Source organism: Alnus glutinosa, chromosome 13, assembly GCF_958979055.1.
Source record: "Alnus glutinosa chromosome 13, dhAlnGlut1.1, whole genome shotgun sequence".
In the NCBI taxonomy this organism is placed as follows: Eukaryota; Viridiplantae; Streptophyta; class Magnoliopsida; order Fagales; family Betulaceae; genus Alnus; species Alnus glutinosa.
In genome coordinates this window covers 24,956,607-24,970,066 of record NC_084898.1, presented here as the reverse complement: position 1 = coordinate 24,970,066, position 13,460 = coordinate 24,956,607, and the positions used below count along the sequence as shown (strand labels likewise).

General features: G+C 38.3%; 1 protein-coding gene across 2 annotated transcripts; it reads left to right on the top strand.

Annotated features, from left to right (window-relative positions):
• Window positions 1–1,424: 1,424 nt before the first annotated feature.
• LOC133854035 (uncharacterized) lies at window positions 1,425–13,203 on the top strand. Of its 2 annotated transcripts, XM_062290060.1 has the most exons (8): window positions 9,938–10,083; window positions 10,261–11,146; window positions 11,324–11,568; window positions 11,669–11,902; window positions 12,012–12,104; window positions 12,219–12,320; window positions 12,413–12,833; window positions 12,941–13,203. In XM_062290060.1, exons 1-8 carry the CDS (start codon window positions 10,066–10,068, stop codon window positions 13,111–13,113), a joined length of 2,172 nt encoding a protein of 723 aa, XP_062146044.1. In that variant the 5' UTR covers window positions 9,938–10,065; the 3' UTR covers window positions 13,114–13,203. The 2 variants fall into 2 exon arrangements, with proteins under 2 accessions (XP_062146043.1, XP_062146044.1); XM_062290059.1 differs by lacking the exons at window positions 11,324–11,568; window positions 11,669–11,902; window positions 12,012–12,104; ... (1 more) ...; window positions 12,413–12,833; window positions 12,941–13,203 and adding exons at window positions 1,425–1,860; window positions 2,002–2,048; window positions 6,447–8,800; window positions 8,893–9,150; window positions 9,236–9,341 and having other exon boundaries at window positions 9,437–10,083; window positions 10,261–10,399.
• The last annotated feature ends 257 nt before the right edge of the window (window positions 13,204–13,460 follow it).

Below are 13,460 nucleotides of genomic sequence, written 5' to 3'. Positions count from 1 at the left end.
ACGGTTTAGAAACTATATACAGTAACCTTTTTATTTATGTCTATATATAGTAAATGCAATTATTTTTAGAGTTCTGCGCTACATAATGAATTAAATACTTATAGTTTAGTCCCTCGTAAATTTATGGCTATATATAGTACATACCCTTAGGGTTAGGGTTTATAGCATATAGTATATACACTTAGGGCTAGGGTTTATACCTATATATAGTATATATACTTAGGATTATGGTTTATCGATATATATAGTATATACACTTAGGGTTTGGGTTTTAGGGTTTATAGGTATATATAATATATACACTTAGGGCTATGTGTTATAATTTTATTGATTTTACGTTTAATGAATAATAATGTCAATATATTTTTCACGTGTCATTATTGTACACTTTTAAGTATATATATATATATATATGTTAAATCATGAGCAGTTCAAAATTAGATTGTTCCGATATATATATATAGTTATAGTTATAGTTATAGTTATAGTACATTTACTTAGGGTTTAGTTTTATAGCTATATATATATATATATATATATATATATATATATATATATTATATACTTTTGGATAGAGGATTAGGGTTAGGGTTTATGACTAGATATAGTACGTACCCTCATGATTAGAGTTTATAGCTATATATAGTCTAGCACTTAGGGTTAGAGTTTAATTTTATGGTTAGGTTTTAGTTTTTATTTTTTATGGTTTTAGGTTTTAGTATAGTACGTACCCTTAAGGTTATAGTTTATAGCTATATATAGTATATACACTTAGAGTTATAGTTTAATTTTTTGGACCATTAAATTATTATTTTTTAAATAATATATTTATTTCTATATATAATTATTTTTTATTATATATATAGATATATTTATTACTTTTTAAATTAAATACAATTTCTACTATGGGGGACGTGTATTTTAGGGTTAGGGTTTTTTTCTATATATAGTACATACAGTTAGGGTTATGGTTGTTTGCTATACAAAATACATACACTTATGATTAGGGTTTATATGATGAGTTATATATATATATATATATATATGGTGTACTTATAAGTACGTTAACCCTAACCCTAAATTGACATATTGTACTATATGCATAATTAAACCAACTTTGTGAAGCATATATGTAGACCCAAAAAAATAATAATAATAATTAACATGAGTTCATGCAGTGCATGTACATGCAGTACATGCATTGCATGAACTTAGGGTTGCATGGGTTTATATAAAATAGATATATATATATATATATATATATATATATATATAAAATAGATATATATATAAAATAGATATATATATATATATATATATATATAAAATATATATATATATATATTAAATATTAAATATATATAGCATGTGGAGACGTGTATTTATAAACACGTCTCCAACTGTTTGGCCGGATGCCGCGCGGGAATTCTCCCGCGCGCCACCTGGCCAAACATTATATATTATATACGTAAAACTAATTAATAATATAAATATATATTATATTATATAAATTATATACTTATATTTATATATAAGAAATGGGTAGCTTCCAGAGGAAGCTACCCATTTCTTCTCTCTCGCTCTCTCTCTCTCTCTCTCTCTCATTTCTTCTCTCTCTCTCTCTGTCTCTCCGGCGAGCTCAGCCGGCCGGTGTGGTGAGCTCCGGCGTCGTCACGTCTCCCTCTCACCGACTGTCTCTCTCTCACCGATTCCCTCTAGCTCTCTCGCTCTCTCTCTCTCTCTGTCTCTCTCTCTCTGTCTCTCTCTCTCTGTCTCTCTCTTTCTCTCTCTTTCTCTCTCTACTGGGACGTCCCTCCGGCAGGGGTTGGCTAGGCCGTCGGTTCCCTTTCCTCCGGTCGGGTCAGTGGCTCTCTCTCTCTCTCTCTCTGTTCAGTCGCCGGTACTGCTCTTAATATATATTGCAGATAAATTTAGTGTTATATATATATACATTTGCTAACTTTTTTTTCCTTTCTCCATAATGTATATCCGAATATGCAGGTATATATATAAAGAAGGAGCCCTAAATCCACAACCTACCGTCGACAGTGAGTAATTTCCCCTTAAATTTGTATTTCATTTTTTTTTTCAACATGTAAATGAAATACTGATTGAATATATATTGTAATAATTTTTATTGTAATAATTTGGACATTTGTTCTTGATTGATAATTGTAATAATTTTTGGACTGTGTTATATTTTATTTTTTCAATTTTGCTGAATCAGTGTAAGCTTAAATTACTGTTTTTTTTTTTTTTTTTTGGGGGGGTTTTCTTGGAGTAGGTATTTCATTTTTGCTATAGTTTGTGTTTTTTTTTTTAACAATGCTGCATGTATTTTTGTGTTAGTACAGATTTGATATTTAGAAATTGTGTAGGCGTTTGTATTTTTGTGTCATTTAGTGTTATATGTATTTTTATTTTTTTGAAAGCCATGTTCTTTTTTGCCATGTTGTGTTTTTTATGTTTTTAATTTTTCCTATCCTAATTTTTTATTTGAGAGGTTATATATATATATATATATTTTGAATGTGTTATTATGGATTACAATGTTTTTTTGTTAGTCAAACAAAATCAAACAATGTCCGATATTAGTTTAACGTTTAAACCAACGATGACACTTTTGAAAATAATAAATGGGAACAACCAATAAAATGGGTTTGAATAAAAAAAGAAAAAATATTAAAATTGACCGTCTACTTTTTAAGAAATACTTAAACTCCAACCCTAAACTTTATATCTTCAAATCATAACCATAAAACCAACACAATAATAAACCCTTAAATAAACTTTGAATCCTACACGTTCTTAAAAAAAACCCTTACCCTAAACTCTAAACCCTAAATCGTAAACCCTAAAAAAAAAATTCCTACACTTAAAAACCCTAACCCTAAACCTTAAACCCTAAACCCTAAACCCTAACAAACCCTAAACCCTAAAGCGTAAAAAAAAATATCATACACTTTCTAAAAAAAGAAACCCTAACACTAAAAACAAAAGTCCTATCCTTAAACCCTAAACCCTAAACCTTAAAAAAAAAAAATTATCCTACACTTTCTAAAAAAAGAAACCCTAACACTAAAAACAAAAATCCTAACCTTAAACCCTTAAAAAGGAAATTTCCTACACTTTCTAAAAAAAAAATTCCTAACACTAAAAACAAAAATCCTAACCTTAAACCCTAAACCCTAAGAAACAAAAACCCTAAACCCTAAACCCTAATCCTAGATCCTTTAAAAAAAAAAAAAATTCCTACATTTTCTATAACCAAACCCTAACCTTAAACCATAACGAACCCTATATCCTAAACCCTAACAAAAAAAAAATCCTACACTTTCTAAATTTATACCCTAAACCCTAACAAACCCTAACCCTAAACCCTTTAAAAAAAAAAAAATCCTACACTTTCTAAATTTATACCCTAACCCTAAACCCTTTAAAAAATAAAAAAAAAAATCCTACACTTTCTAAATTTATACCCTAACCCTAACAAACCCTAACCCTAAACCCTTTAAAAAAAAAAAAAAAAATCCTACACTTTCTAAATTTATACCCTAACCCTAACCCTAACAAACCCTAACCCTAAACCCTAACAAACCCTAACCCTAAACCCTTTAAAAAAAAAAAATCCTACACTTTCTAAATTTATACCCTAACCCTAACCCTAAACCCTAACCCTAACAAACCCTAACCCTAAACCCTTAAAAAAAAAAAAAAAAAATCCTACACTTTCTAAATTTATACCCTAACCCTAACCCTAACAAACCCTAACCCTAAACCCTAACAAACCCTAACCCTAAACCCTTTAAAAAAAAAAAAAAATCCTACACTTTCTAAATTTATACCCTAACCCTAACCCTAAACCCTAACCCTAACAAACCCTAACCCTAAACCCTAACAAACCCTAACCCTAAACCCTAACAAACCCTAACCCTAAACCCTAACAAACCCTAACCCTAAACCCTTTAAAAAAAAAAAATCCTACACTTTCTAAATTTATACCCTAACCCTAACCCTAAACCCTAACCCTAACAAACCCTAACCCTAAACCCTAACAAACCCTAACCCTAAACCCTTTAAAAAAAAAAAATCCTACACTTTCTAAATTTATACCCTAACCCTAACCCTAACAAACCCTAACCCTAAACCCTAACAAACCCTAACCCTAAACCCTTTAAAAAAAAAAAATCCTACACTTTCTAAATTTATACCCTAACCCTAACCCTAAACCCTAACCCTAACAAACCCTAACCCTAAACCCTAACAAACCCTAACCCTAAACCCTTTAAAAAAAAAAATCCTACACTTTCTAAATTTATACCCTAACCCTAACCCTAACAAACCCTAACCCTAAACCCTAACAAACCCTAACCCTAAACCCTTTAAAAAAAAAAAATCCTACACTTTCTAAATTTATACCCTAACCCTAACCCTAACAAACCCTAACCCTAAACCCTTTAAAAAAAAAAAAAAAAATCCTACACTTTCTAAATTTATACCCTAACCCTAACCCTAACAAACCCTAACCCTAAACCCTAACAAACCCTAACCCTAAACCCTTTAAAAAAAAAAAATCCTACACTTTCTAAATTTATACCCTAACCCTAACCCTAAACCCTAACCCTAACAAACCCTAACCCTAAACCCTTTAAAAAAAAAAAAAAAAATCCTACACTTTCTAAATTTATACCCTAACCCTAACCCTAAACCCTAACCCTAACAAACCCTAACCCTAAACCCTAACAAACCCTAACCCTAAACCCTAACAAACCCTAACCCTAAACCCTTTAAAAAAAAAAAATCCTACACTTTCTAAATTTATACCCTAACCCTAACCCTAAACCCTAACCCTAACAAACCCTAACCCTAAACCCTAACAAACCCTAACCCTAAACCCTTTAAAAAAAAAAAATCCTACACTTTCTAAATTTATACCCTAACCCTAACCCTAACAAACCCTAACCCTAAACCCTAACAAACCCTAACCCTAAACCCTTTAAAAAAAAAAAATCCTACACTTTCTAAATTTATACCCTAACCCTAACCCTAAACCCTAACCCTAACAAACCCTAACCCTAAACCCTAACAAACCCTAACCCTAAACCCTTTAAAAAAAAAAATCCTACACTTTCTAAATTTATACCCTAACCCTAACCCTAACAAACCCTAACCCTAAACCCTAACAAACCCTAACCCTAAACCCTTTAAAAAAAAAAAATCCTACACTTTCTAAATTTATACCCTAACCCTAACCCTAACAAACCCTAACCCTAAACCCTTTAAAAAAAAAAAAAAAAATCCTACACTTTCTAAATTTATACCCTAACCCTAACCCTAACAAACCCTAACCCTAAACCCTAACAAACCCTAACCCTAAACCCTTTAAAAAAAAAAAATCCTACACTTTCTAAATTTATACCCTAACCCTAACCCTAAACCCTAACCCTAACAAACCCTAACCCTAAACCCTTTAAAAAAAAAAAAAAAAATCCTACACTTTCTAAATTTATACCCTAACCCTAACCCTAAACCCTAACCCTAACAAACCCTAACCCTAAACCCTAACAAACCCTAACCCTAAACCCTAACAAACCCTAACCCTAAACCCTTTAAAAAAAAAAAATCCTACACTTTCTAAATTTATACCCTAACCCTAACCCTAAACCCTAACCCTAACAAACCCTAACCCTAAACCCTAACAAACCCTAACCCTAAACCCTTTAAAAAAAAAAAATCCTACACTTTCTAAATTTATAACCTAACCCTAACCCTAAACCCTAACCCTAACAAACCCTAACCCTAAACCCTAACAAACCCTAACCCTAAACCCTTTAAAAAAAAAAAAAAATCCTACACTTTCTAAATTTATACCCTAACCCTAACCCTAAACCCTAAAAAAAAAAAAAAAAACCTAAACCCTCCTAAACCCTAACAAACCCTAACCCTAAACCCTAATCCCTTACAAACCCTAACCCTAAACCCTTAAGAAAAGAAAAGAAAAAAAAAAACAAAATCCTACACTTTTTTTTTTTTTAAAAAAAAAAAGCCTAACCATAAACCCTAACAAACCCTAACCCTAAACCCTTTAAAAAAAAAAAAATCTTACACTTTATAAATTTATACCCTAACCCTAACCCTAAACCCTAAACCCTAAACCCTAACCCTAAACCCTAAAAAAAAAAAAAAACATAAACCCTCCTAAACCCTAACAAACCCTAACCCTAAACCCTAAACCCTAAACCCTTACAAACCCTAACCCTAAACCCTAAAAAACCATAAACCCTAAACCCTAAACTCTAACAAAAAAACTAAAACCCTAAACTCTAACCATAAACCCTTTAAAAGGGAAATAAATTCGTACACCCCATGTTGCGTGACATGCTCAACTTTTTTACACGTTTATTTGTTTGACGTATGATTTGTCTTGTCCTCTTAACCCTATACAGAGGAATATGGACAAGTCTTGGATGTCAGCACCTAGGGGTACGACAACGTATAACGACGGGTGTAGGGCGTTTGTGACATTTGCCGTTCGTAACTGTACGGCCGTCGATGGAAAAATTTACTGCCCATGCAAGTATTGTCGAAATAACCAGCGTCACACTCCTGATTACGTTCTTGCCCACCTGACTGGAGGTCGGGGGATGAATCCGGGATACCATTTGTGGTATATGCACGGTGAGACTACGACTGGATCCGCTATTCCTGGTCAGTGTTCGAGTTATCACAGTGGCACAGAGGCCGCTGACCATAGCACTGAACATGGTGAAGTCACAGAACAGGAGGGTGTCGCTGTGGAACAGGATGATAACATGCACGCCATGTTGCGTGACGCCTTCGGCGTGCACGATGTTCCTGAAGCCGCAAGTACTCTTCCGCAACAAGTTGATGAAGATACGTCGTGCGAGGACGCATTGAAGTACCAAGAGCTGTTAAAGACTGCCGAGAAGCCCCTTCACCCTGGTACAAAGCACAGTAAATTGAGTGCTACTGTACACATGTACAACTTGAAGTGCGTTGGAGGTATTAGTAACAAGATTTTTTCAGACATTCTGGAATTCATCAATCAGTTGTTGCCTCCTTGCGATGAGGCATTGCCAGATAACACGTACGAGGCGAAGAAGTTCCTAAGTGGCATGGGTCTGGGGTATGAGAAGATTCCGGCGTGCCGTAACGACTGTATGTTATTCTGGAAAGACAATAAAGAATTAGATTCATGTACCGTATGTGGAGAGTCTAAGTGGAGGGCTGATACACATGTAGATGATGATGGTGAGATCATATCAGCGAGAAAAAAACGCCCGGTGAAGATCTTGAGGTGGTTTCCACTCATCCCACGGTTGCAGAGGTTATTCATGTCTGAGCATACTGCGCCCCATATGAGATGGCATGCAGAAGGCCGCACTAGGGATGGCGTATTGAGGCACCCGGCCGACGGTGAGGCATGGAGATCGTTCGACATTTTACATCCAAATTTTATGGCAGAGAGTAGAAACGTCCGGCTTGGTTTGACAGCAGATGGATTTAATCCATTTGGGAACATGAGCACATCTCACAGCACATGGCCCGTAATGCTTGTGCCGTACAATTTGCCACCTTGGATGTGCATGAAACAGTCGTCCTTCATCCTTTCCTTGGTTATCCCTGGACCGAGCTCACCAGGTATGGATATTGATGTTTACCTTCAGCCATTGATTGATGAGTTGGTGGAACTGTGGAATGTAGGGGTACGAACATTCGATGCTTCAAAGAAGGAAAATTTTATTATGCGATCTCAGTTGATGTGGACGATAAACGACTTGCCAGCGTATGCAGATTTATCAGGTTGGCCTAACAGGGGTGCGAAGGCATGTCCTTGCTGTATGCAATCGACGCGTTCTATACGCTTAAAGAACGGGTGCAAATTTTGCTATATGGGGCACAGGAGATATCTGCCGCCTGAACATCTGTGGCGGCTTAACAGGAGGACATTTGACGGTACCGAAGAATTTGCCAGCGCACCGATTGTGCCATGCGGATACGAGGTTCTCCAACAGTTGGACGGAGTTGCGTTTGGAGATGAGACCGCGGGTAAGAAGAAGAAACGGAAGAAGCGGAAGAAGGGTGCAGGGAGTTCCGATGTTATATGGAAGAAGAAAAGTATATTTTTCAGATTGCCGTATTGGAAAGACAATTTGCTTCGGCACAATCTTGATGTTATGCACATAGAGAAAAATGTCATGGACAATATACTTGGCACTATTTTGGATATAAAAGGGAAAACGAAGGACAACTTGGCAGCTCGGCTGGACTTGCAGGAAATGGGGTTGAGACCTAAGTTGCATCCGTTCACGGCCGCCAACGGTAAAACGTATATTCCCGCTGCCTGTCACACAATGTCTAGAGAGGACAAAGAAAATTTTCTGAAGGTTCTTCGAAATGTTAGGGTCCCGGACGGATACGCTTCGAACATTTCACGATGTGTTCGGCTCAAGGACCGTACAATTTCTGGCTTGAAGAGCCATGATAGCCACATACTGATGCAACAGCTTCTTCCAATTGCACTGCGTAAGTCATTGCCTGATAAAGTGGTTAGACCTCTTGTGGAGATTTCTGCATTTTTTAGAGGCATATGCTCAACAAAGCTATCACAAGAAGATATGGACCGACTGCAGGGTGACGTCTGTATCACTTTGTGCAAGCTAGAACAGATATTCCCTCCAGGGTTTTTTACCAGCATGGTCCACTTGGTTGTGCATCTTGTGCGCGAGTGTAGACTAGGCGGACCCGTGCAGTATAGATGGATGTACCCGGCAGAGAGGTAAAATTCGGCGTAATATGTAAATAAATATTTTTATTTAATTGTAATCCTAATTGACGACAATTAAATTGTCGTGTATGTGTTTAAACCAGGAGTCTGGGGAATTTCAAAAATAATGTGCGCAATAAAGCAGCTCCTGAGGGGTGCATTGCGGAGGGGTACATAGCGACCGAGCTGGTAACGTTCTGTTCAAGGTATCTGAATAACGCACCAACATTCCACAACAGACCTCAGAGGAATCCTGATGGATCCAAGGGAGCGGGCACGCGTGTTACCATGAACCGGTTGATAATGCACCAGATTCATCGTTATATTGTGTTCAACTCTGAAGAGTTTCACAATTTGCGGACGTAAGTAGTCCTAACCTTATATTTAGCAGAATTCGAGTAAAAGTATTAATAACAATTATTACATAATTGTATACGCTGAATGTAGGATGCACAAAGACGCGCTTAGGCGATCATGCACTAGGGGTCGCATTACGGAGGCTCTTATTGAAGCACAACATCATGAGCAGTTCTGCGAATGGTACCGTGCATATGTAAGGAAATAGTTGTAAATTTTAAATTGGATAAATTTATGCGGGTTCAGGATTATAACCCAATGTGATGTTTACTATTTGTAATTAAAACATAGGTCGATGGCCTGGACGATCAACGTAGGGAGGAATTGGGCCACAAGTTGGTTATGCGTTGTAGAGGGCTAAAGGAGACAGCGGTGAAGTACAACAGGTACGTGGTAAATGGAAAATTATTTCGCACGCTTGCTCATGATGTGGGAAGGAGGACTCAGAATAGCGGCGTCTGTGTTCCTACCGTTGAAGGCGAAACGTACTACGGACAGTTAACCGATATATTTGAGGTCGAGTACTATGACAGGACTACGTACGTCTTATTTAAGTGCAATTGGGCAGACCCCACAATGGACAGAGGATTCACAATAGACGAGTATGGCCTAGTGTTTGTCAACTTCAATCACCTCGTCCACAGGGGAGAACAGATTCAGGACGAGCCGTACGTGCTTACATCTCAGGTGGATCAAGTATTCTACGTAGAAGATGGAAGGAACCCAAATTGGGTTTGTGCGGTTAGGACCAAACCGCGCAACGTGTACGACGTTGGACAGGGGGATGGGAGTAATGAGGATGGTACAACCTACCATGAGTGCGTACCGCTCGTACTAGCCACTGCTGACCTACCAGATACGAATGACGAATTCGAGTACGACAGGCCCGACGTAGATCCTATTGAAGCTCCCGTGATACAATGATTGATGTATTTGTTGTGAGTATAATTAGCTTGAACTCAATACACTTGACTGATATATATATTGCTTGTACAATTCGCTTGTACTGAATACAAATTTTTATTAATTGTATAAATTTCGCTGTTCTTTAGTATGTTCATTAAAAATATATTAAAAAAACATATTCTAATTAATTTGTCTGCATTTGTTCGCAGGTATTGATGGACCAGAGACCCCCTCATTATGCGTATCGGGCACCTAGCCCACCCGTGCCCCCCATGACCACGCCCACTGTTTCGACGGCATTGTATTCTGCAGCGTGGCCACACCACCCAGACGGGCCTTATAGACCATTGTTGCCGGGTACGGTGGCCGTGCCCACGGCAGATCACGGACAGAGCAGCACAGCTGGACCTTGCAGCTCTCCATTGTCGGAGCTGCCGACATTATCTCAGATAGGGTTCACCCAACCGGGTAACGCATATCGATGGTGGCTGCGAGAAGGGATGGGGTCACAGGGTTATGCGCCGTACTTTCCGTATACGTATAGTGGACCTATGACGTGTAACCCTGATAGTGAGACGCAGGATGTAGGATTTCCACTGTCACAGACCGGGGAGATGCAGATGCCGGCTATGGGGTTGGGACAGATACCGGCACAGGCGGCGATGCCTGGCCAGATTTTGGGGCCGAGACAGATGCCAGCATCGGGGGCGAGTCAGGGCCCGGGCCCGAGACAGATGCCAGCATCGGGGGCGAGTCAGGGCCCGGGGCCGAGACGGATGCCAGCATCGGGGGCGAGTCAGGGCCCGAGGCATGTAGAGAGCCAGATGCCTTTATCTGGTGAGAGCCAGATGCCACTTTCCGGTGAGAGTCAGATGCCACTTTCCGGTGAGAGTCAGATGCCAGATGTGGGGGGGAGCCAGAGTACCCATGAGGAGGACGTTGCGATGTTGGGTACCGATCAGTTGGCCCCCGGTAGTCCCCAGGATATGGATTCAGATGATGATCAGCAGAATCCACAAGCCGGAGGGGTTGGGGAGGAGGTTGCGGGCGACCCAGCGACCCAGCACATACGGATTGAGCAGATTCGGTTGATGGGTAAGTACATATTTAGACATCCTTAAAACTCATATTCTCTTACCAAATTTTTGTTTTTTTTGTTTTGGTTTTTAAATAAATAAATATTTGATTAGAAATTGTTTATATATATATATATATGTTCTTTAATCTTATGATTAAATTTTTAACATTAATGTTGAATATTTCTTTCATTAGGGTACAACCCAGACGGGACCATTTATTATGAGGTGATTGACGACCCAGCGAGAAACTGGGTCCTCCCGAGGGGTAAGAAGGTTGTATTGCAGTACAATGCTGCTATACAACCTGTAGGACGGGCCTGCAATCGATTTCGGCGGGCTGAGGGCAAGATGATCAGGAGTGGGTCCTACATACACATGCGGGACGAATGGGCGAAGGTAAATAGGCAGATTAAGCAGGCAATGTGGGACGCGCTGATGGTATGTCTATGAATATAATTTAATTATTTATTTGAATTAAACTTGAGATTAATGTATTTCTTGAAGTTTTTAAACCTATAAAAATGTGTTGAATGTGCAGGAGGAGTTCTATGTACCTGTATCAGTAGACGCGCGCAGGGCACAACAGGAGGCTTTATGTGATATTGGCCGTAAGCACCGCTCGTGGAAGTCGAGGTTCAAAACCAAACTACGTATTAGAGACGGTGACACGCCCGAGATTATCCGTGCGAGAATGCCAGACAATTTTTTTGGCAACTATGACGCAGAAGATGTAGAGTTCCTGCTGAGAGATTGGTGCCGTGAGCAAAAAATCGTATGTAAGCCAAGAAAATGTTGTGGTTTTTTAATAACAGTTTATTTAATTTTAGTTTTAATTTAAGTGTGTCAATGCTTACATTTTTATTTTCATGTTAAATGCGTAGGCAACCTCTGAACGGATGAAGAGGCTGCGTGAGCAGAATGACCTTCCTCATTGTACGGGATCTAAAAGTTATGCCAGATTTAATCACGAGGAGGTATGAAAATATATATGTTTATGTTATATATATTTGTTGATAATTGTTTTTATTTTTATTTATACTATTTTTATCGCTATCTGTTTCTTATATATGTCAACTGCATGACGACAGACATGTACATCTGGCACGCCCCCCACTCGCGCCGCGTCGTTCGTGAAGACCCACACAAGGAAGGACGGCACTCACGTGAACGAACGTACACGGGTCCTATGCGTATGCTACTGATTTAATTTACTATTATTTTTAAAATTATGTGTGATTTGTCATTATTCAATATATGACTTGTTCATGTTGACGACGTACAGGAAAGGATGACGCAGAGTTTATCCAGTGATCCAGCCGCCACGCAAAGCGTCTCCGCAGACACGGTGCGTTGGGCACCGAACGACGCTTACGAACAGGCGGTTGGGAGGCCTGAGTATGCAGGGAGGGTTCGGCAGGTTGGGCCGAACGTCACACCTGTTCGGGGGACATGTTTCTCATATAGGCCTCGGTCACAAGGGGGACCATCTCAGGGCACGTCTCGGGATTGGGCCGAAAACACTCGGAAGATGGAAGAGATGCAAGCGGAGCTACAGGCTGAGCGAGCGAGGAATGACCTGTTGGAGCAGCGCCTGCGACAGGTTGAGGTCTTCATGTCCTCCATGGGAGCATCAGCACCATGTCTTGGTACGCCTTCACCTGCACACGTAGGTAGTACGTCGTCTGTTAGTAGTGCATCTGCAGGTATGATTTATACTGTGTGTAGGAAAAAATTAATTTCAATTTATTTTAATTACTCCTTTAATTTTGCAAGTAATATTATATACTTTAATTGTCTATATGATTTGCAGGTAATTCGACAACGGTTGGTACGTTGTCGCCTGTTGGACGACGGCTAACCCAGCATTCCATTGTCGCTACACCTTCGCCCGCTACACCATTCCTTGCTCAGCAATCGCCGGTTGGCGATAACACGCCTGGGACGGTACCTCCTCATTCGCAGGGACGCCCTTCAGATTTGTAGATATTTTGTGTAATTAATTTTTATGTGTAAATATTTGCTTAGTTAACGAATACGTTATTAACTTATGATTTGTGTAATATTATTTTGTGTAGTTTTTCTGTAAAATCAATATTTTGTTATTTGTGGTCGGAAATAATAAAATTTGAAATAACTATTAAAATTATTATACCAAATAATTTTAAATAACCAATACCAAAACTAAATTGAAGAAAAAAAATCCAAATTGGGTTTTTTATTTAATTAAATTTTTAATTTAATTAATTAATCGTATTTTTAATTTAATTTAAAAATACAATTAAATAATTAAATTAAAATTTTATTTAAATGAAAAATTCGATTTGGATTTT